This window comes from Cucurbita pepo, chromosome LG18, assembly GCF_002806865.2.
Source record: "Cucurbita pepo subsp. pepo cultivar mu-cu-16 chromosome LG18, ASM280686v2, whole genome shotgun sequence".
NCBI classification, from domain to species: Eukaryota; Viridiplantae; Streptophyta; class Magnoliopsida; order Cucurbitales; family Cucurbitaceae; genus Cucurbita; species Cucurbita pepo.
This window is the reverse complement of record NC_036655.1, coordinates 960,665-988,561: the sequence shown is the minus strand read 5'-3', so window position 1 is coordinate 988,561 and position 27,897 is coordinate 960,665. Positions and strand designations below refer to the sequence as shown.

The 27,897-nt window shown below is 38.1% G+C and overlaps 3 protein-coding genes across 3 annotated transcripts; 2 read left to right on the top strand and 1 right to left on the bottom strand.

The window, feature by feature from the left end:
* The first annotated feature begins 680 nt into the window (after nucleotides 1-680).
* On the top strand, nucleotides 681-7,564 carry LOC111779954 (phosphoacetylglucosamine mutase). The gene is made up of 9 exons (XM_023660174.1): nucleotides 681-835; nucleotides 946-1,208; nucleotides 1,392-1,511; nucleotides 1,628-1,770; nucleotides 1,848-2,096; nucleotides 3,439-3,854; nucleotides 4,152-4,327; nucleotides 5,102-5,198; nucleotides 7,076-7,564. The coding sequence occupies exons 1-9, from the start codon at nucleotides 775-777 to the stop codon at nucleotides 7,231-7,233; spliced, it is 1,683 nt and encodes a 560-aa protein (XP_023515942.1). The 5' UTR covers nucleotides 681-774; the 3' UTR covers nucleotides 7,234-7,564.
* Nucleotides 7,565-11,094: 3,530 nt separating this feature from the next.
* LOC111779956 (E3 ubiquitin-protein ligase RFI2-like) lies at nucleotides 11,095-17,287 on the top strand. Its single transcript, XM_023660178.1, has 6 exons — nucleotides 11,095-11,513; nucleotides 11,733-11,902; nucleotides 13,118-13,176; nucleotides 15,552-15,577; nucleotides 15,673-16,054; nucleotides 16,340-17,287. The coding sequence occupies exons 1-6, from the start codon at nucleotides 11,333-11,335 to the stop codon at nucleotides 16,812-16,814; spliced, it is 1,293 nt and encodes a 430-aa protein (XP_023515946.1). The 5' UTR covers nucleotides 11,095-11,332; the 3' UTR covers nucleotides 16,815-17,287.
* Nucleotides 17,288-23,493: 6,206 nt separating this feature from the next.
* LOC111779960 (epoxide hydrolase A-like) lies at nucleotides 23,494-27,897 on the bottom strand. Its single transcript, XM_023660183.1, has 3 exons — nucleotides 27,318-27,897; nucleotides 25,255-25,505; nucleotides 23,494-23,842 (listed from the first exon to the last, which is right to left on the bottom strand). Exons 1-3 carry the CDS (start codon nucleotides 27,780-27,782, stop codon nucleotides 23,596-23,598), a joined length of 963 nt encoding a protein of 320 aa, XP_023515951.1. The 5' UTR covers nucleotides 27,783-27,897; the 3' UTR covers nucleotides 23,494-23,595.

Below are 27,897 nucleotides of genomic sequence, written 5' to 3'. Positions count from 1 at the left end.
TAAATTATAATTTAGTACTAAATATCCTTAACACGCCCCTGCAAGTTGAGCGTTGGATTTGAACAAACGTGAAGCTTGGATATGAAAAATTTAAAGAGAGGTCAAGAAACACTTTTCGTGAAGATGTCAACAACCTGGTTCGGAGGAGACATAGAGAAACACTTTCTTGGCCATCGAAAATTGCAGAGGGATCGTCGCTCAGCGCGATGCTGCCTTAGCTTCGGCGAGAATATGTCTAACCCATGAGGAGGGATCGTCGCTCAGCAACGATGCTGCCCTAGCTCCGGTGAGAATATGTCTAACCCAAGAAGTAGAAGGGGAAACCTAGAGCAAGGGACAAAGACAATGTTGAAGCCGGAAGAGTCGCCACGGTGGGTGAAGGAGCCAATTTTGGCGAGAAGGGCAGTGGCGACTTAGTTGGCGAAAAGGTCAACAGATTCCAAAGGTAATCTCTACATAAGGTTGATGGACTTATTGAGAGTAAAATAAGATTTCTTTTAAAATGTATTTTTGTGATAAAATATAAAATTAGAAATATTTTTTTTAATAAAATACAAAAAAAAAATAAAAATTATTTTAATAAAATACAGGTCAGGTCGAATTTTCAGAAACCCGACCCGACCCGACCCGACCCGACCCGTATTTTATAGGGCAGTATAGGCATTAGCCTTGGAATTGCTGAATTTGTTTCATTGTAATGTTTGCCTAATTCAGTGTGAGAACAACGAAGGCAGTGAAGCTAATTTGCTTAGAGAGTATTACAGATTCTAGATCATGAACAAAGAGCAACTTGATCTTCTTCTTAGAGAATCTGATCGGTTCCCACCTCCTCATGGTTGCTTTTCCCCATTTCAATCTTCTTTTACAACAATTGCTACTGTTCATAGCTTCTGATTCCTGTTTTATAGCTTCTGATTCCTGTTATTGTGTATTTTGTGTTGTTAGGAATGAGATTATCTTATGGAACAGCGGGTTTTAGGGAAGATGCGTCGGTGCTTCTGTCGACGATGTATAGGGTGGGAATCCTGGCAGCTTTGAGAGCATTGAAAACCGAGGCAGTGATCGGGTTGATGATCACAGCTTCTCACAATAAAGTTTCTGATAATGGAGTAAAAATCGCTGATCCGAGTGGTGGAATGCTCACCCAAGAGTGGGAGCCCTTTGCCAATGCCCTTGCCAATGCGCCTTCCTCGCGAGATCTCGTTCGAGTATGGCTATCAATTACAATGCTCTGGTTTTCTTTGTTTCTTCTTATTTGGTTAACGATTGATGAAGGTGAAATTGGACTTTTTTTCCCCTTCTTTTTTACTATTAGAGGGTGAGTTTGTTGAAATTTCAATATAGCTGGACATGGATCCTAAGATGTGCAATGCAATTAAATTGATAAGCAGTTAATCAATGAATTTGCGGAGAAGGAAAATATCTTACTAGATGGATCGAAATCAGCTCAAATTCTGGTGGCAAGAGATACGAGGCCAAGTGGAGAAGTGCTACTTGATGCTGCTAAAAATGTATTTGACCTTTATTTGCAATAGTAGTTCAATTTGTTTTTTTTTTTTTTTTAATCTTTGTTCCTATCTTCTTGGTTGTAATACTGTTATTTTGTTCACTGTTTGACTCGATGAAGGGAATCGATTCGATCATTGGGGCTGTTGCTCAAGATATGGGAATTTTGACGACCCCACAGCTGCATTGGATGGTTCATGCTCGGAATAAAGGCTTGGAATCATCCGAACTTAATTACTTCAATGGACTCTCAAATTCGTTCAAGTTGTTTTATTTTATTTACTTATCTTAGAAATTGACTTATTTGGAATACTTTTTTAAAGGACTTTTATGTTTGATAGGTGGTTGTTGGATTCAAACCCAAATAATAGTGAACTGAATGATTGGGATAACCGGTTGGTTGTTGATGGGGCTAATGGTGTGGGTGGACAGAAGTTAGAACTTTTGAAGGAAAAATTGAATGGTTTGGCTATTGAGATTCGTAATTCTGGAAAAGGAGAAGGTGTACTCAATGAAAGAGTAGGTGCTGATTTTGTTCAGAAAGAGAAGATAGTTCCATGTAACTTTGGTTCACAAGATGTTGGGATCAGGTTTGTCATTGCTATTTTGTTGATTATTGGAGCTTGTTGTTATGACAAATTCTACGATGATTTTGCGTACACTTACACATCATATCACTTAAGAAATATCTTGATCTTCATCTGCATAGAAATAATTTTTGATTTCGTAAACAAAGGTTTGGTCAATATGACATCCTTTGAAGTTATAGGGAGGTGACTGTTGTTAGATGAACACGACTCTCCACAATGGTATGATATTGTCCACTTTGAGTATAAGCTCTCATGGCTTTGCTTTGGGCTTCCCCAAAAGGCCTCATACCAATGGAGAGAGTATTCTTTGATTATAAACCCATGATCATTCCTTAAATTAGCCGATGTGGGACTTTAATCATCCAACACCTCCCCTTGAACAAAGTACGCCTCCCCTTAATCGAGGCTCGACTCCTTTTTTCTTTTCGGAGTCTTAGTTATTTTTTACTATGCCTTCGAGGAGGCTCGACTCCTTTTCTTTTAGAGTCCTTTGTTCGACATTTGAGGATTTACCAATCTATTGGCACGACTAAGTTTAGGGCATGACTCTGATACCATGTTAGACGAACACGTCTCTCCACAATGGTATGATATTGTCCACTTTGAGCATAAGCTCTCATGGCTTTGCTTTGGGCTTCCCCAAAAGGCCTCATACCAATGGAGAGAGTATTCTTTGATTATAAACCCATGATCATTCCTTAAATTAGCCGATGTGGGACTTTAATCATCCAACACCTCCCCTTGAACAAAGTACGCCTCCCCTTAATCGAGGCTCGACTCCTTTTTTCTTTTCGGAGTCTTAGTTATTTTTTACTATGCCTTCGAGGAGGCTCGACTCCTTTTCTTTTAGAGTCCTTTGTTCGACATTTGAGGATTTACCAATCTATTGGCACGACTAAGTTTAGGGCATGACTCTGATACCATGTTAGACGAACACGTCTCTCCACAATGGTATGATATTGTCCACTTTGAGCATAAGCTCTCATGGCTTTGCTTTGGGCTTCCCCAAAAGGCCTCATACCAATGGAGAGAGTATTCTTTGATTATAAACCCATGATCATTCCCTAAATTAGCGGATGTGGGACTTTCATCATTCAACAACTGTAAGGCTGGTTATAGTTGTTGATAAAGGACAACTTTTCACTTGCAATTTAACATTGTTTCACACATAATAGCCTCCTTTATTTTCTCATCATCATTATGAACCTTTGGGATTGATATCAGTTTTCAATCGCAGTAAGTTTAATCTATTAAATTAGGGAAAAATTTTCATTGATATATCTTTTATGGTTGAGAACGATAATATTCTTAATCGAATGCTTGGATGCTTCTAGCTTTTCAGGTGTGTTAGTTTTGATGGAGATGCCGATCGACTCGTATATTTTACTGTGCCATCAGGAAGTAGCAATAAGATCAATCTTGTTGATGGGGACAAGATATTATCTTTATTTGCTATATTCATCAAGGAACAATTAACAATTTTGGCAGCAAGGAGCAAAGACACCAAAATTGCTTTTGAGCCCCGCCTTGGCGTTGTGCAAACTGCTTATGCGAATGGAGCATCAACTCAATATCTTAAAGACTTGGGACTAGAAGTAGTGCTCACTCCAACAGGAGTAAAGTACTTACATGAGAAAGCTGCTGAATATGACATTGGGATCTATTTTGAAGCAAATGGTCATGGGACTGTCTTGTTCTCAGATTACTGCATCTCCCTGTTACAGCCCATTTATTTGGAGCTTTCCAATGTATTTGCAGGTAACATTTGACATGGTAGTTATTATGCTGGTTGATTCACTGTTGGAGGCTATATTATGAGTAGCACGGGTTGGCATACTAATCATTGCCTGAGGAGTTTGTTAGGGTGGAATGGTTATTAATGGAGAGGAAGTTAGGAAGTTTGGGGGAGGAACATATTGGGATTAGTTTTATGTGGTAAAGAGATAGCCCCCTCGTAAAACTATTATCATTACAATTTTCTTTTTATATTACCATATAATCAGGATCCTAACAACTATATTTTGAGTGTAAAAGTTAACTTATTATGTGTTTCAGGTTCAGAACCGCACAAGGCAGCCTTGAGATTACTGGCAATTAGTAAATTGATCAATCAAGCTGTGGGAGATGCTCTGAGTGGCTTGCTTCTAGTTGAGGCTATTCTACGGCACAAAAATTGGTCGATACATAAATGGAGTGAGCTTTATCAGGACCTACCGAGTAGGCAGCTCAAGGTTTGCTCGTCTGTTTCCTTGCTACAAGTTTATTATACTATTATTACATTTTTTAGAGGAAAGAAGCAAAAATTGTGTTCTGTATTTAGAGCTTTCTTTTGATTGTCTTTAGGAGCTTTAACAAGGAATTGGTTATATTCTTTGTTTTAGAGTCCATCATAAATCTTCTTATGAGTATCTATGTTTTATTTTCTAAAATAACCCTTTCATTGATTACTGAACAGTACAATTAAAATGCAAATTCATAATACTCTCTGAAGTAGGTGAATTTTGCCAGTCAGGAATGAAAGTGCAAAAAACTGTTGCTGGTGGTCAACCTGAGCATTTGTATCTCTTCGTATGACTAGAAACTGATCCTTGCGTGACCACCATATGACAACGTGCTCTTGTTTCAACTGTGGTAGAACCAAATTTTGCAGTTCTAAAATCAAAATTTAGAGGGACGAATTGGAAGGACAACTTTATGTAAATTTTTAATTAGGGGAAATTGTTCCCATCCTTTCTTTTTCATTCTGCTGTGTGTGTGTGGCAATAACATTGATAGTGGTTTGCTTTGAATGATTTTGTAAGTGCTTTTAAAAGTGTTTTCAAGTACAAGAAAATGTTATTAAGTACTTGAAAAGTCACTCCAAATCAGCTCTAACTCAACCATTTAAGTAGGTTACATTATAAGATGGGAGCATGCTTGTCTGTTGCTTTCTTTTTTAACTACTTGAAGAAGATTCATCTCAGTTCTTTGATTTGAGTATTGACTCTTTCTTCGTTAACTCGCAGGTGAAAGTCGTTGATAGAACAGCGGTTGAGACTTCCAACGCAGAAACTAAGGTCGTGAAGCCACCTGGGTTGCAAGAAGCAATCGATTTGGAAATAGGTAACGACAATACTAAAAATCTTTATTTGCTTGGTTAATTTTGTTGCAAGTTTCAAATGAAACTGCATAATTATCTTTCTCCTCCTTTTTACAGTCTCGTTTCTGGTTTTTTTTTTTTTTTTTACCTCAAAGTAATCATACAAAACCACTTTACTTAAAAATACTACTTTTAAAGGCCATCTAAAACTCGATTGAACAATGATCATTCATAATTCACACAATCCTAGTGGAAGATGTAGGGTAATATGTGGCCTCTTCAATTGCTTGCCAATATTTTCACCCTGCCGAAAACCAAACAAAAGAAACATGTCTTTTAATTGGTACAATATTAAGTTTTCCATTTATCTTGTGAATAAGTACTGAAATTAACTTTTAAGAACAGCCATGTTATTCAGATGTTTGAACAGATCGTAGTTAGATTTGTGATTCTGTTGTGTTTTCTCATTGATTCTCTCTGAAGGTTAAACTCTAAAACAGCTAAGTAATTATTCCCCCTCTACTCATTTTGCCATTTCCTTGAGAGTTCTTGTATGTTTCACCCTTTTGAATAGGATCTGTTTCTTATATTCCATTTCAGCTAACTAGATAGATTGTTATGGCAGCTTTGAGAAAGTGAGATTATGTAATGAGGCTCTTTTGTGAAATAGTTATGGCGGTTTCAGTTGGAGCCTGATTCTCTGTGGTAGATGAATTATTGTAAGCGAGTATGGACCGCACCCTTTTGAATGGGTCTCAAGTGATAGGTTTAAGGGTTTTTATAAGAGCCATGGTTCGTCTTTCGTAGGAGAGAGGAAAACTATCTGGACCAGTTACTTCGAGACTGCGTGTTTGTCACCTCCCCGTGGAACAGGTTCCTTAGAACCTTTGGGATTGCAATGGCCTGTAATAGAGGTTGTTGGTCAAGAAGTGTTCTTGAATCCTCATTTTCATGACAAAGGAAGGGTTAATTGGCAATCTTGTTTTCTTTTTCTTTTTTTTTTTTCGCTTTGTTTTGGAGTATTTGGCATTTTTCGTGGGGTCGAGCGGTCTGAGAAGGATCTTTGGGATGTGATTTAAGTTTAAATCATTCATGTGGGCGTCTGTTATCCGTTGATACGCTATTATGTAATTATCTGCATAGTATGATTCTTTTTGGATTGGATCCCCTTTTTGTAATTGGGCACGAGGATTGTTTTGTTATTGTGATGTCCTACATTGGTTGGGGAGGAGAACAAAACACCATTTATAAGGGTGTGGAAACCTTCCCCTAGCAGACGCGTTTTAAAGCCTTGAGGGGAAGCCCGAAAGGGAAAGCCCAAAGAGGACAATGTCTGCTAGCAGTGGGTCTGAGCCGTTACAAATGGTATCAGAGCCAGACACCGAACGATGTGCCAGCCTTCTCGTTGTTCCCCGAAGGGGGGTAGACACAAGGCGGTGTGCCAGTATCCGCTGCCTCCAAAGGGGGTGGATTTGGTGGCGGTCCCACATCGATTGGAAAACGGAACGAGTGTGAGCGAGGACGCTGAGTCCTGAAGGGGGGTAGATTGTGATGTCCCACATTGGTTGGGGAGGAGAACAAAACACTATTTATAAAGGTGTAGAAACTTTCCCTTAGCAGACGCGTTTTAAAGCCTTGAGGGGAAACCCGAAAGGGAAAGCCCAATGAGGACAATATCTGCTAGCGATGGGTCTAGGCCGTTATAGTTATGTTGCCTTGTTTTTGTTATCCTTTCATCTTTCCAACTGAAATTTCTTTTTCTTATAAAAAAAAAAGAAAGAAAGAAAGAAAGAAAGATGGTTTCCTTCAGATATTATAGCCCTTTCTCCTTTGAATTGGATTACATATCTCCATGATCAGCTCAACAATGATGTCCACAATTTGGCTTCATTTTCTGCAGCGAAATATCCTCAAGGACGTTGTTTCATACGCCCCTCAGGAACCGAAGATGTCATTCGTGTCTACGCAGAGGCATCGACACAGGAAGCAGCAGATGATCTAGCGACCTCAGTAGCGAAACTAGTAGACCAATTCCTTGGGGATGGCAGTTCAAAATAAGCAGGGTAAGGTACGACCAGTATCCACATGAGTCAATGACATCAGCTTTTAGATGTTTTAGTTTATGCTTACGAACCTTAAGTTTTAACATAATGTTGTAATGTAACGATTGCTGAAGTAATTCATCCTTTAAGCTTCATCTTCGAGTGATTCACTCGAGAGGGTCGCCGTTTTGCATTCTCGAGAGGAGAACGTTGGAACAGACCTTTACTAGCATTGGTCTGTTTTTTTTTTTTTTAATGTTTCAGAACTGGGATTAGCTCCTTTCTTCTTTATAAAGCTCTTCTTTTGGATGCCATATTACATAAGCATTCAAACATATTGTCCTCAATGCCTACATGTGAGCAATCATATTTTTAAATGTAACATGAAAGATAATAAACAACCTATGTCGAAAGATTCTGTCTTGTTTGTTGTTGACATCGTCTTACTCATTCTCGTCGACTTCTTGTCGTTACTCCGTGTGCTAATCAGAACCATTGACACAACCAATGTGTTAATTGTCATAACTGCGCTTTTTTTGGCCGTGGACTTTGTAATTGTGCGGCACTCACTCCCAACACAAGTGAGTTAAGCCAATTTAGATTCATGTCGTCTACGGAGTACCCTATACTCATTCCTGTAAGCCAATTTAGATTCATGTCGTCTACGGAGTAACCTATACTCATTCCTGTTTTGAGAAGGTTTTAGGAAACAGGGTAGAGAGATTTCGAAAATGTAATGGCTTAAGTAACATTTAACTTTTTGGGTATGGAGAATTTGACAACTAGTCGCATCCCAGTATAATATATTTTGAGGCGATTCAGGAGTTGATGACTAGTCACACCTCTTACCGTACACATTAGATCTAGCAGACCTAGACATGATTTCGCTGAATAGTCATACAAACAATAAATACAATAATAAGGTAACACAACATGAAATTAAATAAAGTGTTCAGTGTGGTATACGCATGCGGGTACGGACAACACTCCTGAACAAACATGACCGTAACACGAATCACGATGACACTTCAAAAATCAACCCCAACTAACAAATGGAGGAGACCTGCCATGACAATGCTGTGCAAACCAGAGTCATAGCATAGGAAACTCTCCTCTTCCCACATTCCTTCATCTCATCTCTGTAAGGGTTCATAAAATTTGGAGTTCCTTAAAGGCCTTGAAAACATCTTTAAGTTTTGTGTAGGGATATTTTAGTCATTTACCTCCTCGTTTCTTGGTTTAAACTCTAAATATGTTCCAAATTTCTTAAACTCTCGGGTAAAGCTTTATGTCATTATATATAGACCTTACTTAAAACGTTAGGTCATTTCAAGGTCGTTTGGACCTTGGAAATGGCTTACAGTTATCCTCGGGACATTTTGGTTATTTTACCTAAAATCCTAGATTCAACCCCTAAATGTGGTCTAATGAAAAGAGACTGTACATAAAATCTTAGGTCATTTTCAATTCATTTGATTTGTAAACCAATGTTTAGGCATGTAGGGGCATTTTGGTCATTTTGTATTTATCTTTGGTTCAACCCCTCAACGAACTCTAATTACTACTAAACTTCATACATAGCCTTAATATATTACCTTAGGCCTTTTTTTTTAAATATCATGTCATTTAGAGGCCATCTAGGTCGTTAACCGACTTTACATTACTATCGAAAAATTATGGTCATTTTATGCTATTATTTGGTTTAGTTACTTAACCTCGTCCGATGACAATCAAATTATATATATATATATATATATATATATTTAACATATCATATTATACTGAGAATTGAAATTTCATTAGCAACGGAGTTCATTAAGTGAGTTATTTTAACATTACTTAATTTGAGAGAGAGTTGAGGTTTGAGTCTTAACTTATCCTTAATTTTAGAGAAAAACTCATCATTTTTCTAATTGGTTGAGACATTAATTTTTTTTTCTAATTGTTTGAGACATTCTAGATACTTTCTAGCCTCAATTCCTTCGTGAGATCTCTTCATCGTCTTCTCCTTGAACTAAAGAAATACTTTTCGAAGGACGAGTTTGTGTGGATACGTAGTTTCATTCCTATTTTTTCACCCAATTGTGGAGTTTATTGGACAACTCGATATAGAGGTTTTTAGCTCTCTATCTCTTCATCAAAAATCTCCTTCTAATTGCCACTAAGCTGACGATATTCTTTAAATTGAATTTAAAAAATGGTGGACGAAGAATTTGAAGTTTTTCTCAAATTTATCAAATAATGAACCTGATGTCGGGATTTATGGGTTAAGTCTTATAATTAATTATTTAATTATTTAATTATTATTTTTATTTTTTTATTTACAATTTAATAATTTTAAAAACTGACGGAGAATGATGAGATAATATGCTAAATGATCTACAATATATAGATAAGGTTGGGTGTCCAATATATGGATAATGTTGGGTGTCTCCAGTAACACTATACAATGTTGGGTGTCTCCACTAACACTATACAACCCACTCTGTAATTTTTAATGATATGATACAAATTGGTAATTTTTAATGATCTATTACAAATTGTTGATGTGGAGGTGTGAGTATTTTATACAATAGATTGTATAAGATTAGACCAAGAAATATTTAATTAAGTGCTTATTTCAGGACTTGAACGTCAGCACCCTCTCATTTGATCAGAAGACTTGGTTTGTGATTAGATCATAAATAAATTGTTTAAGAATTTGTGGTACTTACATAAATAAAACGGCTTTTTGATCGATTGTAATTATAAACAACAGGTGAATAGTTGACTTATTTGTAATGATTATATCAATAATATAACTTATCTAACCCAACCCTCTAGTTCAGTTCGGGTTGGGTCGTCGGATTATTAAAAAAAAAAAATTCTTTTTTAAAAAAGTTTTATTTATCGACAATTTATAATTATTCGGATACAATCTTAGATAAAAAATAATTTAAAGTTCACAAATCAATTTATAATTATTCAAAAAAAAAAAAACAATTTCAATTAAGAACCAGATGCGAATATTATATAACATAGTTCAACCTCGTTATAAAACTAAAAATAACTCGAATATAAAAATGATAATAATAGATCATAAAATTAAAAAAATAATAAAAATGATTAATTCAATATATATATATATATATAAAATAAAAATATTATATAAATATTTTAATTTTTATCTAAAAGGCTAAAAATAATATATTTGATAAGCGTAGTAAATAGTTTAGGTTAGGACAAAGTACCAGTCAAACCTAAATACAATAATTCTAACTTATAATCCACTCCAAATTTATAACAATAAAACTTTATTTAATGTGGCATGAATTGAAATATCTTGTGATAATTTTAACCGCATTTTTTTTCACATATTAGTTGAAATATATTGTATGATTAATGTCTATTGATTTAGTATAAATATTACGTTGTCTGGAGACAAAATGTCAGATTTTAAGGAGAATTTTCTTAAAATTCTGTGTTCAATCTTTGGTTGAATATAGAGAACTCATATGTTTCCTATATTGTTGGAATGATTTATTGGTCGCATATTTATTATTTTATTTTAATTCTTAATAAAATAAAAAAGAATTTATTTAGTATATACTTATAAATAAATAAAATAAATAAACCAAATATATATATTAATAAACTATAATAAAATAAATAAATACAACCTAATTTTTTTATCCCACATAATTACCATTAATAAATAAATTAATTAAATTTAACAAAAAAAAATAAAAAATAAAAAATAAATTACTGCAGTCCATCAAAATTTAGGGAGCGNTTTTTTTTTTTTTTTTTTTTTTTTTTTTTTTTTTTTTTTTTTTTTTTTTTTTTTAATCCCCAGATCCTTTTTCCTCTTTTTATGTATCTTTGTCTGAGGAGGAAAGAAACCATCTTCCTCTCTCTCTTACATCTTTGTTCTTCAGAAATTCTCTCTGTTTGTTCTTCTTTCTTGCTTTTGGTTGAAGGAAAACTTTTTTTAACCCTCATCTGCTTCGATTTTTGGAGCAATTTTTCCCTGGCTGGAACTTGATTTGTGATTTTGGGAACGATTGTTTGTTTTTCTTTTTTGTTTTGTTCTTCGATTGGCTGATTAGGGTTTTTAGATTTGTGATTTTCTTCGCATGGGATTGGGTAACGACGACGATGCGGTGGCTGAAGATGGCGATTATGGCGATGGAGGATGTGGTGCCGGTGGTGGAAAGTCTTTTGGTTCGGTCGCCTGCTCGATCTGTCTCGATGTCGTTGCCGATTCTGGCGATAGATCTTGGGCTAAGCTTCAATGTGGCCATCAATTTCATCTTGGTTAGTTTCCATCTTCTAATCCCCTCTGATTCTTTAAGTTTTTCTCCGATTAGATTCGTGTTTGGTGTTCTTCAATTTTGTTGGGATTTAATGCTAGATTTTGTGTTCTTGTGATTTTAGATCTGTTCATAATTTCGAAGTTGGTGCGAAAACGAGATGGTTTAGATACAAAATATTTCATGGTTCGTTCTTGATTGTGTTTCTTTTATTTTGGTTTAGATTGCATTGGTTCAGCGTTCAACATTAAGGGAGCAATGCAATGCCCCAATTGCCGGAAGATTGAAAAAGGTCAATGGCTTTATGCTAATGGCTGTAGGTCGTTTCCAGATTTTAGTATGGATGATTGGACGCACGAAGAAGATCTTTATGATCTAAGCTATTCGGAAATGGTAAGCGATTATCTTTCATCGATTGGTATGTGTATCGTTATGTGTGTCGATCGTAATTCTCGATCACTAGGGTATCAAGTAAAGAAGAAGACGAAGTTAAATGAACCAGGAAGCGATATCTGTGATGAAAATGCTTCGTTTCGCTTTGAAACGTGTTCTTCAACTTCCCCTTAATAGATAAAACATTTGATGACTTAAAACTCCAGGAGATTTTTTTTCAATAAATGGATATGTTCTTGCGTTCGTCGACATTCCAGTTGGGTAAACAAGATGACTTCTTCATCTCTTTGGTATGGCACATATATCCAAACATTGCCTAGGTTCACCTACTCGAAAACTTTTTAACTTTGTCAAGAAAGTTCGGAATTAAACCAAATTTGGGAGTGTTAATCGTGGAGAAGGAAAGGTTCTTTACTTATTCCCCTTGGGAGGATTAATTCTTCTGATTTCGTTCGAAGGTCTTTAGCTGTCGTATTTGGTCCTTAATGATGTTTTTTGTTTTTTGTTTTAAAATTTTTTGGGGAAAAAAAAAAAAAAACGTTCAACATTTGTTACGGTGGTGCTCATATACTACTAGACTTATGAGATTTCCTTGGCTTTTAACTCGAGACTCACCCCAACCTGAGCATGCATAAGGCATATACTCTTTATCGAGAGGTTATAGGTTCAAAGCTCTCACCCCCAGATTGGAGGGGGAAACAAAGCATTCTTATAAGGGTGTGGAAACCTCTCCCTAGTAGGCGCGTTTTAAAAACCTTGAGGCGAGAGGGAAAATCCAAAGAGGACAATATCTGCTAGCGGTGGGCTTGGGCTGTTACAAAAAAAGAACTCTCTTGGGCATCGACGGTGATCAAGGAAATTCTCCTACATCCTTGTTTTGATGGTTCATGCAGGAAGATCTTTTCTATATAGTCTGTGGAGCACTCGACCGGTCTTTGTGGCCTTCTTAGGTAGTTTCGTATGTCATTATGAAAGCAAGTGTTATTAAAATGGAGTCTATCGAGTGAGAGTAAATTATTTCCTTTATTGATTTGAAATGTGTTCGAGGCTGATGTTCATAAACTTCCATGTGCTATTAATTTCCGTTTAAACACGTGGGTTTGTAATAAATTGTTTGTATATTTATCTTGCAGGAGTTCATATTCTAAATGGGTCAATACTCATAGTATTTAAGTTTTTTACACCAATTTTTTATTGCAATTTGGTTCGCTGCAGGCCTTCGGAGTTCAATGGTGTCCTTTTGGCAGCTTAACTCGACTCCCTTCTTCGTTTGAGTAAGTTTTGATTTACTCGTACGATCAAAGATAATTGATGCTCCAGTTCTTAAGTTGATGTCTTCTTTCTTGGTTCTGTTCATGTTCTATGAATTGGTTTTGATTTTTATCTATATAGGGAGAGAAAATAAGTCGTTTCCTTCTAAATGCTGAGACACCCGTTTGAGTTTTGAAAACGTATGAACATGCTTTCCGATAAGAGATGCAAGGAAAGAAACTGATCTGATCGAGAAATATAAGTGCTTGAATAGTTACATGATTTTAGTAAATAGAATTAAATGCACGTGTGTGCGTGGTGACCAAATGGGTGTTTTTTTATGTGGGTGACGTCGTCTTTTGTAGCTCCCTGGTAAATTCTGTTCATAACTGCCATATCTGCATTACAGTTCACGTTCTGTCGTTCTGCTGCTCGTTTTTTTCTTTTCTCCTTTTTCCTCGAGTACGAAAATTATACTTTCGTTGATGTGAATAGTTACTACCCAGGAGTTACAGAAAAGGCCAATTGGAAGAAATGTTATTAAGTTCTCTGGACGGAAGGCTTCACGAGGAAGCGCCCCGAACAATACCATCCCATATTTCCTTCAAATCTCAAAATCTCTTGGAAAGTTTTATTCTGCTCATTCCAAGAAATGTGTTTGCAATGAGTTGGGGAGTGATATGTTCATGTTGAAGCTTCGAAGAAGTTTCCACTAAACATGGAGAGAGCAAGGGGAGCTTTAAAAACGACGATCCCCGTTCTTACAAATTATTACTGAGTATGCACCGGTTTAGTCGGAGGGCACAATTTGGACATTTAGGACTTTAGCGTTAGTGTCAAAACCGCCACCTCTAAGAAGTATAATGATTTGGAAGAACATCTGAGAGTGTGATAGTCATGATGGTGGATACGTATGGCGGATATAAGATATCGACTGGACTGAGAATAGGTCCTCGTTCGGGTAGACTATGCAAGAACAGTATAGTATGAACCTTTGGGTAGGCTATGCAAGAACAACAATAGTTGCACAATGTATGGTGGATTTCTATGGTTTAATCATTAGGGACTTCACTCGTGGACGAACCCCACACATTTCTCGTGAGTGACGTTAAGGATCCATATCCATGTAATACTAGCCTCTTTTACTCATGTCGATCCAAATTTTAGCTGTATCCAAGAATTCAAGAGGCTAGGGGGCGATACTCATCCGGGGTATTCGGGAGCTTCTGGTTATCTTCAGCTATTTGTATATCTAGGTGAAGAGAAGAAGGCCCTTGCTAATACTAACTAAGAAGGGAGATTGAATGGCTAAGAAATCGAAGCTGCAGCTTGGATTGTTGTAGATTAAGTGGTTTCTCAACCTAGGGAATGACTAAACTTAAACGTTTGATGCGAGGTGGTGAGGAAATCACTTGTCAGGTCTACTCCTTTAGTAGCTCGGCATTGGTCTGCACCTGTATAACGCTTCAAATGGTCTTTGTTTGAGTTATTTCCCTTTCTCTGGTTGTTTCGTCCTTGTGAACGAGGACGACAACCACCTAAGATAGTGATAAGGCAACCCTAATCCTCAGCCCAATGATCTAAGCTTTTGTTGGAGCAAGAACCCTTGAATCAAAGAAATTAACACCTCCTCCTACAAAATTAAGATCAACAAAGAGATAAGGCTAGAATTAGATTATCTCTTAAGATCAAAGATATAGAAGCAAAATTTGGAGCCTTGTTCTAAATTGAGTGACTCCATAATCGAACTTGATCAAGTCTTGATTGAATGACTCAGATGCAATCTACCACAAGAATTGCATGAAACTTATAAATGACAAAAAATGATGCTCAAATTTCTAAGGGCGAAAGTCTCAATTTGAGAACTAAATTTCATTACATGGTATTTTGCGGGTATTTATAGTCTATCCACAAAAGAAATATCCTACTCTTCAAATGCCCACTAAGGAAGTTAGTGGCCATGATGGGTGAATTACTCTCACTAATCTCCACAAAAATAGATGTTATGACCACTTGACAAGTAAATTCCCACCTTTTTCCACTGCAAGAAGAAATTATGGAATTAAAATAATAACATAAGTTTTCTAACAAATTATCCGTTAAGTGCTAGTTATAGCAACCTCATCCACTACTTCAACCGTGCAAATATTCACTTTCGAAGCTCCAAACAGTCCTTCCTCAATCGAATCAGCTTGTAACACATGAAATAACACGATTGAACTGAGTCTATCCAATTTTGTAGATAAAGAATGAACGCTTGTTGAATCTTCTTGGCCTTAAGTTACTTTCTTGATTTAACCTATTAAATAATGAAAGTCTCTTGCCGTTTTTTACTGTTGTGAAGTACAGAATCTTCCTACTCGATGTCTTGAATCTTTTTCCTTTTTTACTTTTCCAGGGATGGCGACTTTTCCTCGACTGCTTGTAAGACTTCCTTTCCCCGACCACCGTCGATCCTTTTCTTAGCTTCGGTTTGGGAAGGAACCGAATTTGACTGGGTTGATTATGTTGTGATGCAGATCATGACCTTTTGGGACAACATGCTATTTTTGCGGAGCATACGGCAGTATCGTCTGCCGCTCATCCTTGCCCGTATATCGCTTATTTCGGTCCTATTCATCCCTCATCGTCAAGTTCAAGCGCTTCTGAAGCTTCTAGTTTCAGCAGTCATTGGAATGGTCCATCAGTTCCCAGTGAAATGCCATCTTCATATGCATTTCCTGCTGTGGATCTTCATTACCAAAATTGGGAGCATCATTCTCCGCCCTTTTCCACGATGAACAATCGTGTTGGTGCTGATCAGCCATCGGTTGCGTCCATTGCCCAAAGATCTGCTACTAGAGTCGGTTCCGAACTACCGAGATCCGGGAGTGTAATTCATCCCTTCCTCGTTGGTCATAGGTATGTCTAAACATAATTTTGTATGTAACCAGTTGAAAGTCTTCTTAACATTATTGCCTGCCTTGTTGTGGAATCACTTTCCCAACCTTCAGTAGAAAAGGTTCTTTCCTTTTTTGTGGGTTGTAGGCAAGGAGGGATTCGAACCGAACACCCGTGTTCATAGCTGTGCATACTATACTGTTTGCGTGTCGTACGAGTAGGACTTATTCTTGGTCTTGTTGCTCTTCTCTGAAACTGAATAATAATGGTGGCTTGTGAAACACGATCTTGTTTTGATTCGTGCAGTTCTGGTGCAAGGGTTGGGAGCTCAGTCGCTTCGTCGATGATTCCTCCCTATCCTGGCAGCAATGCACGTGCTCGTGACCGAGTTCAAGCTCTTCAAGCATATTATCAACAACAACCTAGCACTACTGGAACCATTCGCACACCTGCAATTTCTGGTGCCAGAAGATCGAGTAGTCACAGAGGGCCGTCACAAGCACCCATGGCTTCTTCATCTGAGCAACCCAATGGGTTTTACTTCTACTCATCAGCATCGGGGGGTCGTAATTTCCAACCAGAAAACGCCATACCGAATCGTTTTCACGCTTGGGAAAGAGATCACTTACCGTCTTTTGGGTTGAGCCAGATGGAGAGAGATCCATCAGGCTGGGGAGAAATCCATCAGGGTGCCGCCAGTGTTTCTGATCCCAGCATCAGGTCCAGCAACTTTCGACAAAGACATGGTTCGGAGAGAACATCGTCACAAAACTGGTCATAGACCGACCAACCATCATTTACTTATCGTTTTCCGGTGAAGAAAAACTATCACTATGATGACTCGAAACTGAAAAATTTATGTAATGATTGAGATGATGATATGTAATGGCTGCCTGAGTCTTTGACGTGTCGATAGACTCTAGATGCTGTAAGAGCAGCCGATAAAAAAGAAAAACGCTTGTTTCGGGCTGCCGATACGGTTAGTGTGATGGAGTTTCTTGAGTTTATCTGCCCTGGAGAGTATAGAATAACAGTATGAATTGGATGGGAAAGCTGAGATTTGTAGGTCCAAATGCTTCCTGTTCCATCCAGTTCATAAGATGTTGGGCTGATTTAGGTGCCTCCAGAGGGTGAGATTATTAAATTTGGTAAATGTGTTCTTGCAGTGATAGTTGAAAATATTCAGTGTTTATTTGTAAACAATCAAATGTGGTGGTTTCATGAGCATACTCAAATGTGATTATGTTTTATCAATTTCGTGTCTATTCATAGTATAAGCTATTGAACTGTGTACGGAATTTAACACGTGAAAGAATAGTGAAATTCTTATTGTGATGTTTGCTAGCGGTGGATCTGGGTCGTTACAAAGGGTATCGAAGTCAGACAATGGACGATGTGTCAGCCTTCTCGCTGTTCCCTGAAACGGGTAGACATGAGGAGGCGTGCTAGCAAGGATTCTGGGCCCCAAAGGGGGGTGGATTTGGGGGCGGTTCCACATCGATTGGTGTAAAGAAAGAGTGTCAGCGAGGATGCTAGGCTGCGAATGGGGGTGGATTGTGATATCCTACATTGGTTGGAGAGGAGAACAAACCACCATTTATAAGGATGTGGAAACCTTCCCCTAGTAGACGTGTTTTAAAGCCTTGAGGGGAAGCTCGAAAGGGAAAGCCATAAAGGACAATGTCTGCTAGTGGTGGGTCTGAGCCGTTACAAAAATGGTATTAGAGCCAGACACCGGACGATGTGTCAGCCTTCTCGCTGTTCCCTGAAGGGGGGTAGACACGAGGCGGTGTGCCAGTAAGGACGCTGGCCCCAAAGGGGGGCGGCGGGGGGGGAGCGGGGGGGGTGGCAGATTGGAGAAAGAAACAAGTGCCAACGAGAACGCTGGGCTCCGAAGGGGGGTGGATTGTGATGTCCCACATTGGTTGGGGAGGAGAACAAACCACACTTTATAAGGGTGTGGAAACCTTCCTCTAGCAGACGCGTTTTAAAGCCTTGAGGGGAAGTCCGAAAGGAAAAGCCTAAAGAGGACAATATCCACTAGCGGTGGATTTGGGTCGTTACACTCTTCTAAGAAGCGATATATATGTTTATCCACTAGCGGTGGATTTGGGTCGTTACACTCTTCTAAGAAGCGATATATATGTTTATCCACTAGCGGTGGATTTGGGTCGTTACACTCTTCTAAGAAGCGATATATATGTTTATCCACTAGCGGTGGATTTGGGTCGTTACACTCTTCTAAGAAGCGATATATATGTTTATCCACTAGCGGTGGATTTGGGTCGTTACACTCTTCTAAGAAGCGATATATATGTTTATCCACTAGCGGTGGATTTGGGTCGTTACACTTATCTAAGAAGCGATATATATGTTTGATCAAATTTACGACTTCGAGAATAAACCAAAAAACTTTATATTATACGATAATAAATATGTTTGATCAAATAGACATATAGCAAAAACTTTGAGCTAGCAAGAAGCTCGTACTAGGAAACTCCATTGTCTATGATAACACTACGAAACAGAGATTTTTTGCAAGACCCGGCCCAAATGGACGCATATTTTGGAGGACCCGACCGGAATAGACACATATTGAGTCATGGACTTATTCTTTTGAACCAAACATATATTAATTATGATTTTAAATAGGTTTTATTAGGGTTTTTTTTTTTATTAAAATAATAATTATTTAATTTATAAATAAATATTGAATTTTTAAAGAATTAGAATAATAAAAAAAAAATCACAAAATAAAATTTAAAATTCAAACTAATAGTTAATACAATCTCTAATAACAACCGAAAACATAATTAACCTTACATTCAAGATTAAGAACAATTTACAAAAATATTATTAAAACGATCAAAATTTACGGATTCAATAGGATAAACCCAAAAACATTCACCTGTATGTTCGAACCATGATTTTGTTCTCCCTGTCCTTATATTATACGAGAACAAATATGTTTGATCAAACAGACACAAAATCTCTTCATTATCATAGCTTTTAATAAGCTGAACCACGTCTTTCCACGGAATCTCGAAAGTCATCGAATTTTCAAATGTCTTTGATCGATCAATCACAAATCCTAACGTCCATCCGCTATTCTCTTCTCCATAGCTTTGCATCATCCACACCTCAATCTTAAAAGGTTGTTCTATCTCCATAATACTGGCGTAGAGACTGCCGTTAAAAACGCCAATCGTGACAGAGTCAACTAATTTTGGAACATCAATTATGTCAAATTTTTCATGTTCAATGTCCAAACGACATAACCTTTTTTTCTTTCCACTCGTGCCAATCCAATAAAGTCCTCCGTCGAAGTAAACCCCATCTTTTTCAACATGAAAAGGCAGATAGTCAACCTGTCTCCATTCGCTACTTTTTCCCAAAATAAAAATCTCAACATTGCTCTCAGAAATTCTCGCTACTTTATACTGTTTGAGGTTCGGGCTGAACCCAAATCCATACCAATAACATTCTTGTTCATATCCGGGAAGATTCATGCACTCACTCGTCATGGGATTTAGAATGCTAATATAAGTATTAAAACATCTGCTTCCATTGACCATACATAATAACCCTTGGCATGAATTTGCAATTACGGCAACGGGACAATCAGAAGAACCAAATCGAAACGAAGCAACAGTTTTCATACCTTGACGATACTTCTGATCGAACTCTATGCAACGCATACTAAAATCGTACTCCATTCGTGCACCTAAAGGTCGAGGGACTCTAAGCTGTCGAGTACAAACCAAAAAAGTGTTTGGAAAGAATTTTGAAATAACTATGTCGTTCCATTCTTTACAAACCAGCCTTAACACCGAACAATTGACATTCGTAACTTTGGAGATTATAATTTCAATAATACTCTCTGGTAGCTCTGTATTCATTTTTTTATTATTTTTCCCCTGTAAAAAAATATAATATAAATCGAAATAAAAAAAATCAAATATAGCAAATAAAAAATAAATAAAAACAATAATTATATTTATAAAAGTTATATTTAATATTTAATTATGAAAATTTTATATTTAATTTTATTATCTTAAAAAATAATTAAAATCAATACAATATAACAAATAAATAAAGAATTTAAATTTTTTAAAAAATAGAGAGATGTACTATATTTAGAAAAAATATATATTTTATTATTTTATCCTAATTTAAAATATTCTATATTTTATTTATTTTAACATTTAATTTATGAAATACAATCAATATATTCTTTTTTATATTTAATATACATTATCATATTAAATATTAATTTGAATATTTGGATAAAAGTTTGAAAGCCAAAAATTAACTTCAAATATCAAAATTTTTAAAATTAAAAAAAAAAAAAAAATCAATATATTTTAAAAAATCTGTTAAAGAAAAGACAGATAAAAAAATTAGAAAAAAAAAACATTTTAATATAAAATAATTAATAAAAAATATTTGTATTTTAAATATAGTTATTTATTTATTTTAAATATTTAGTTTTTAAACTGTTATTTTTTTAATGGTTCTAATTATTATTTTGAAATTAAAAAACATAAAAACATGACAGAATAAAAAACAAAATTTAGGTCAAAGGTTTAAAGAATGAAAGACAAAAAANAAAAAAAAAAAAACAAGAACAATATTCTTACGATTTGTCTTGTTGTTGGTCTCTTTGCTATCGTCGAGATGGGCGTTACAATGTTTGATCGAGAGACATTTGTTTGGAAACGAAGATTTGTCTGTCGTCGATCTCTTTGCTATCGTCGAGATGGACGTTACAAGGTTTGATCGAGAGACATTTGTTTGGAAACGAAGATTTGTCTGTCGTCGATCTCTTTGCTATTGTCGAGATGGGCGTTACAAGGTTTGATCAGAGTGACGTCGGGGAACGAATATTTGAAGATACGTTTTCTTGATAATAAACCGAGGATGTGTTATATGTGTTTGGACTTGTATGACTTCTCCTCTTATATAGAGAGGTAAATGGGCTTAAAAAAAAGTTTCCAAAAATAATTGAAGCTGAAAATATATTTTCCTAAAATCAATTTTTTTTAACTAATTAAATAAAAGGATTTGATTGGCCGACAAGAAAGGAAATTTATAAAAAGGAAAAAAAAAATCCAAAATTTTAAAATTAATTCTCTTTATTAACTTCACATAAACTACCATTTTTTTCGTTTGATATTAATTTTTTTTTTTTTACAAGTTTATTAAATAAACTAAAATCTATTTTAAATTTTTTTAAAAAAATTATAATTTTGATTTAATTTCACTTTAAAACTCTTATAAAAAAAAATTGTTTTGTGTGATTTCAAAATTTTATTGATTTTTTTGTAATTACAAATCATTTTCTTATTTTTTTTAAATATTTAATATTTTAATTTTATCATATTATCGTATTTTCAAAGATATAATCTCTTATTTTCTAATTAAAAAATGATATTTAAATTTGATATAAGGATCATATTTTCTTATTTTATTTTTAATTTCTATTAGGTAAATAAATAAACTTTTATAGCACTTTTAATAATAATTAAAACAAAAAATATTGTTTTTTTTATTATATATATATATATATATATACAAATAAAACTAAATTAATAAAAATATAATTTTATCTCAACCTAAACGTTTTAAATGAAAGACTCTACTAAGACAAAGATGGGCTGTCAAAAACGTAGAGGAGGTAGGATGGACAGTTGGTTAGATCTAGTATGGATCTAACATGGACGGTAGAGATGGGCTGTCAAGAACATAGAGGAGGTAGGATGGGCAGTTAGTCAGATCTAGTATGGATCGTACATGGACGGTAGTTAGAGTCGGAGGCTCTCGTAGGATTCCCTCATCTGGGATCCCTGAAGAAAAGGATCAAGTTGGCCCTTGCGAACGACTTGATGCATTATCTCCCTTCAACCCTTTGAGCGAAATTCGGCAAAAGGAAGGATAACACAGAGGAGGTAGGATGGGCAGTTAGTCAGATCTAGTATGGATCGTACATGGACGGTAGTTGGAGTCGGAGGCTCTCGTAGGATTCCCTCATCTGGGATCCCTGGAGAAGAGGATCAAGTTGGCCTTGGGCAGTTGGTCAGATATAGTATGGATCTAACATGGACGGTAGAGATGGGCTGTCAAGAACATAGAGGAGGTAGGATGGGCAGTTAGTCAGATCTAGTATGGATCGTACATGGACGGTAGTTAGAGTCGGAGGCTCTCGTAGGATTCCCTCATCTGGGATCCCTGAAGAAAAGGATCAAGTTGGCCCTTGCGAACGACTTGATGCATTATCTCCCTTCAACCCTTTGAGCGAAATTCGGCAAAAGGAAGGATAACACAGAGGAGATAGGATGGGCAGTTGGTCAGATCTAGTATGGATCGTACATGGACGGTAGTTGGAGTCGGCGGCTCTCTTAGGGTTTCCTCATCTGGGATCCCTGGAGAAGAGGATCAAGTTGGCCCTTCCGAACAACTTGATGCACTATCTCCCTTCAACCCTTTGAGCGAAATTCGGCAAAAGGAAGGATAACACAGAGGAGATAGGATGGGCAGTTGGTCAGATCTAGTATGGATCGTACATGGACGGTAGTTGGAGTCGGCGGCTCTCTTAGGGTTTCCTCATCTGGGATCCCTGGAGAAGAGGATCAAGTTGGCCCTTCCGAACAACTTGATGCACTATCTCCCTCCAACCCTTTGAGCAAAAGGAAGGAAGGAGCCAACATTCGGCAAAAGGAAGGATAACACAGAGGAGATAGGATGGGCAGTTGGTCAGATCTAGTATGGATCGTACATGGACGGTAGTTGGAGTCGGCGGCTCTCTTAGGGTTTCCTCATCTGGGATCCCTGGAGAAGAGGATCAAGTTGGCCCTTCCGAACAACTTGATGCACTATCTCCCTCCAACCCTTTGAGCAAAAGGAAGGAAGGAGCCAACATTCGGCAAAAGGAAGGATAACACAGAGGAGATAGGATGGGCAGTACAGAGGAGATAGGATGGGCAGTTGGTCAGATCTAGTATGGATCGTACATGGACGGTAGTTGGAGTCGGCAGCTCTCTTAGGGTTTCCTCATCTGGGATCCCTGGAGAAGAGGATCAAGTTGGCCCTTCCGAACAACTTGATGCACTATCTCCCTCCAACCCTTTGAGCAAAAGGAAGGAAGGAGCCAACATCCAATTCAGCTTTCACTTTCGAAATTTCATTCAAGATTTTAAAAGAGGAAGGTTTCCACACCCTTATAAGGAAGGTTTCGTTCTCCTCCCCTACCGACTCTCTCCTCCCCAACCGACTAATCTCACAATCCACTCTGGGTCCAACATCCTCGTTCTCTTCCCCAATCGATATTAGATCTCACAAAAAATACCCTTATCATTAGTTTTGAAGAGAAACTGAGTAATTTATTTAAAAAATACTTTTGAACTTATGATAATATTCCAAAAATACCCTTAATCGAAAAGAAATTTCCTTAATACCTAAAGTTCACGAAAAAATGATACTTTTCATTCGACTTTCGTACCGCAAACGAAATATGTGATTCTCAAACATACAAAGAAACAAGCACTGTGTTTTGTTGAATGAAACTAGAATTTTTTGATGAAGTTAAGGATGTGAGTGTTTATCTCTTCAGGCTTCTCCTGGTTGAGAAAATGCGCAACTCCCTCCATTATCACAACTTCTTGTAGAAATGGCACATTCTTCTTGAAGCCTCCGCCATTGACATACTCCTTAACTCCCGGTGTTGTATACACAATGTCAGCATCTCCAACTATGTATTTCACTGGCACTTTCACTTCCATCCCTGTCCATGGGGCTGTTAGCTCCCAGTTTCTACAAATAAAAATCAGTCTGTTACTTACGACACGAGTACGGTTTCGTTAGTACAATGTATGAGATGTTAGAGCTGTCTTGCCAATGGGGTGTTAGATGAACGGTAGAAAGATTGAAGGCAAGAACGCGCATGACTTTTGGTTAGATTTTGTGAGATCCTACATCGGTTGGAGAGGAGATCAAAACATTCTTTATAAGAGTGTGGAAACCTCTCCCTAGTAGACGTGTTTTAAAAATCTTGAGGGGAAGCCAGAAAGAGAAAGCAGACAATATCTGCTAGTAGTGGGCTTGGGCTGTTACAGCTATTACAAATGGTAACAGAACAAGACACTGAGCAATGTGTCAGCGAGGAGGCTAAGCCCTGAAAGGGGTGGACACGAGGCAGTGTGCCTGTAAGGACACTGGGCTCCGAAGAGAGGTAGATTGGGGGTCCCACATCAATTGGAGAATAGAACAAGTGCCAGCGAGGATGTTAGGTCCCTAAGGGAGGTGGATTGTGAGATCCTACCTTGATTGGGGAGGAGAACGAAGCATTCTTTATAAGGGTGTGGAAACCTCTCCCTAGTAGACGTGTTTTAAAAATCTTGAGCGAAGCCAGAAAGAGAAAGTGGACAATATCTGCTAGCAGTGGGCTTTGGCTGTTACAAATGGTAATAGAGCCAGACACTGAGCAATGTGTCAGCGAGGAGGCTAAGCCCTGAAGGGGGGTGGATACGAGGCAGTGTGCCTGTAAGGACACTGGGCTCCGAAGGGAGGTAGATTGGGGGGTCTCACATCAATTGGAGAATAGAACAAGTGCCAGCGAGGACGCTGGGCTCCCAAGGGAAGTAGATTGTGAGATCCTACCTCGATTGAGGAGAGCGAAGCATTCTTTATAAGAGTGTGGAAACCTCTGTCTAGTAGACGTGTTTTAAAAATCTTGAGGGGAAGCCAGAAAGAGAAAGCAGACAATATTTGTTAGCAGTGGGCTTGGGCGGTTACAGCGGTTACAAATGGTAACAAAGCCAGACACGGAGCGATGTGTCAGCCAGGAGACTAAGCTCTAAAGGAGGTGGACACAAGGCAGTGTGCCTGTAAGGACACTGGGCTCCAAAGGGAGGTAGATTGGAGGGTCCCACATCAATTGGAGAATGGAACAAGTGCCAACGAGGACACTAAGCCCCCAAAGGGGGTAAATTGTGAGATCTTACCTCGATTGGGGAGGAGAACGAAGCATTCCTTATAAGGGTGTGTAAACCTCTCCCTAGTAGATACATTTTAAAAACCTCAAAGGAAAGCCCAAAAGAAAAACCCAAAGAGAACAATATCTACTAGCAGCGGGCTTCGTCCAGTGAAGCCAGAGTGAGACCAGAGTGAAAGATAAAAAGACAATAATGAATGTTAAATCAAGAGTTTTGTAGTTGGTGACTTACAAGTCCATTGATCTGTAATAGTTCAGTGGTCCAGTGAAGCCCTTCTGCTCATATTTGGAGGCAACGTAAGAAAGATCTTGTTCTGAGAGCCAAGACGGCAAGGGAGGAGGGGATCCAGGCCTGGGTTTGAAGGCTTCTCCTTTGGGGGGCAAAATGAGAGGACCTGGGCTTCTTGTTGTCAATATGCTTTGTAACACTGCTTTCGCTTTCGCACCCACCTCGGCCATCTCTTCTTCAATCCCTCCCGGATTCTATAAGCCAAAAGAACAAAAAAGAACAAACATCTTAAGTTTGATTGCTCTATTTAGAACTCAAACACACAGATCCTGTTCAAGTATAGTTGTTTCATAGTTCTATTCCAAAGCAAAAAACACACCAATATGAATTGGCCCTGTAACGACCCAGATCCACCGCTAGTAGATATTGTCTTCTTTGGGCTTTCCCTCTCGGGCTTCCCCTCAAGGCTTTAAAACGCGTCTGCTAGGGGAAGGTTTCCACACCCTTATAAAAGGGTGATTTGTTCTCCTCCCCAACCAATGTGGGACATCACAATCCACCCCCCTTTGGGACCCAGCGTCCTTATTGGCACACCGCCTCGTGTCTACCCCCCTTCGGGGAACAGCGAGAAGGCCGGCACATCGTCCGGTGACTGGCTCTGATGCCATTTGTAACGACCCAGATCCACCGCTAGCAGATATTGTTCTCTTTGGGCTTTCCTCTCGGGCTTCCCCTCAAGGCTTTAAAACGCGTATGCTAGGGGAAGGTTTCCACACCCTTATAAAGGGTGATTTGTTCTCCTCCCCAACCAATGTGGGACATCACAGGCCCACTATGGCGAAACCACCACAAGAGTCTTTCACAAAGTGCTTTTAGTCAAGTTCTTGAGCTAAGAGATTTCTCACAAAGCACTTCGGTGCATTCTTGTGAGATATCACATCAGTTGGAGATGAGAACGAAGCATTCTTTATAAGGGTGTGGAAACCACTCCCTAGCAGACGCGTTTTAAAAACCGAAAGGAAAAACCCAAAGAGGACAATATTTGCTAGCGGTGGACTAATGGTATCAGAGCCAGACACTGGGCGATGTGCCAACAAGGAGGCTGAGCCCCAAAGCGGGGTGGACACGAGACGGTGTGCCAGCAACTAAACATTCTTTATAAGGGTGTGAAAGCCACTCCCTATCAAACACGTTTTAAAAACTGAAAGGAAAAACCCAAAGAGAACAATATCTACTAGCAGTGGACTTGAGTTATTACAAATGGTATCAGAGCCAGACACCGGGCGATGTGCCAACAAGGAGGCTAAGCCCCAAAGAGGGGTGGACACGAGACGGTGTGCTAGCAAGGACGCTGAGTCCCGAAGTGGGTGGATTGGAGGGTCCCACATCGATGGGAGAAAGGAACGAGTGCCAATGAGGACACTGCACGAGGGTGGATTGTGAGATCCCACAATGGTTGGGGAGGAGAATGAAGTATTCTTTATAAGGGTGTGGAAACTCTCCCTGACAAACACGTTTTAAAAACCAAAAGAAAAAGCTCAGAGAAGACAATATCTAGTAGCAGTGGACTTGGGCCGGGCCGTTACAATTCTCGACTCTTCCAAGTAGCATTTTGAACCAGAAATTTTGAAAGTAGTAGTTAAATTCTTCAGCTGTTCTAGGTGTTCTTGCAAATTTCAAAATCTCTTTCCATTATTCAACCAAACACTACAAAAGGTTCCAAAAACAATTCCTATCTTATTCGAAAACTCATGCTAAAACCACTCAGACACAGATTAAGATGAACAAAAAATGTTGCACACAGATCAATATAAGCATGAATTTCAGATATGGATTTCAGAGTATGAGATCTTGTAACACTCATCCATGATCAATTCTATTAGGCAACTGTTTAACTATTTGCAACAGGTAAAAACCATAGTTCAACTCTTCCACAACATGAACAAAACCAGCAAAAGCTCAAACGATGGCGTTCATGAACACAAAAGTGAATAATTACCACAGAAAAAGCACTCTCAAAACCCTAAGTATTATGAAAATTTCCAAAAGAAATCAAAGAACCTAACCTGGAATCTGCAGATATAGTAATCATCGCCAAAAACCTTCCTAAATGTCTCAACAGGCTTCATCATCGGATTCCTAGGTCTAAACGGCACACTCAGACACACAAAAGCCTTCACAATATCAGCGCGGAACGAACACAAAGACCAAGCGATAATCGCGCCCCAATCATGCGCCACAACAAAAACCTGCTTAACTCCAAGACTCTCAACAAGAGCAACAAGATCCCCAATAATATGCATAATGGAGTAGCTAGAAATCGAATCAGGGGAATCAGAATCGCCATAACCGCGAAGATCCGGCGCCACAGCGCGATAACCGAGTGAACTCAAGGCCAAAATCTGATGGCGCCATGTGTACCAAAGCTCTGGGAAGCCATGGATGAACAGCACAATGGGACCTTCACCCTTCTCGGCTACGTGCATGTTTATGCCATTGACGCTCACGGTTCTGTGCTGGATTGTGTCCATGGCTATGCCTTGATTTTGGTTCCTTTTCGATTATGTTGAATTCATCTCTTATGGCGTCGGAAATCATCGGGACTTGTAGCGTCTCAACCTGTTCTTCGTTTCGTTTTAAGGAAGA

Coding starts and splice junctions, on each gene's coding strand:
- LOC111779954 (XM_023660174.1), top strand. CDS start 775: ATGAACAAAGAGCAACTTGATCTTCTTCTTAGAGAATCTGATCGGTTC. Junction 2,097..3,438: donor TCACAAGATGTTGGGATCAG/GTTTGTCATTGC, acceptor CTAGCTTTTCAG/GTGTGTTAGTTTTGATGGAG. Junction 3,855..4,151: donor GCTTTCCAATGTATTTGCAG/GTAACATTTGAC, acceptor TATGTGTTTCAG/GTTCAGAACCGCACAAGGCA.
- LOC111779956 (XM_023660178.1), top strand. CDS start 11,333: ATGGGATTGGGTAACGACGACGATGCGGTGGCTGAAGATGGCGATTAT. Junction 11,514..11,732: donor TGGCCATCAATTTCATCTTG/GTTAGTTTCCAT, acceptor ATTTTGGTTTAG/ATTGCATTGGTTCAGCGTTC. Junction 16,055..16,339: donor CCCTTCCTCGTTGGTCATAG/GTATGTCTAAAC, acceptor TGATTCGTGCAG/TTCTGGTGCAAGGGTTGGGA.
- LOC111779960 (XM_023660183.1), bottom strand. CDS start 27,782: ATGGACACAATCCAGCACAGAACCGTGAGCGTCAATGGCATAAACATG. Junction 25,506..27,317: donor ACTATATCTGCAGATTCCAG/GTTAGGTTCTTT, acceptor TTTGGCTTATAG/AATCCGGGAGGGATTGAAGA. Junction 23,843..25,254: donor TATTACAGATCAATGGACTT/GTAAGTCACCAA, acceptor TTTTATTTGTAG/AAACTGGGAGCTAACAGCCC.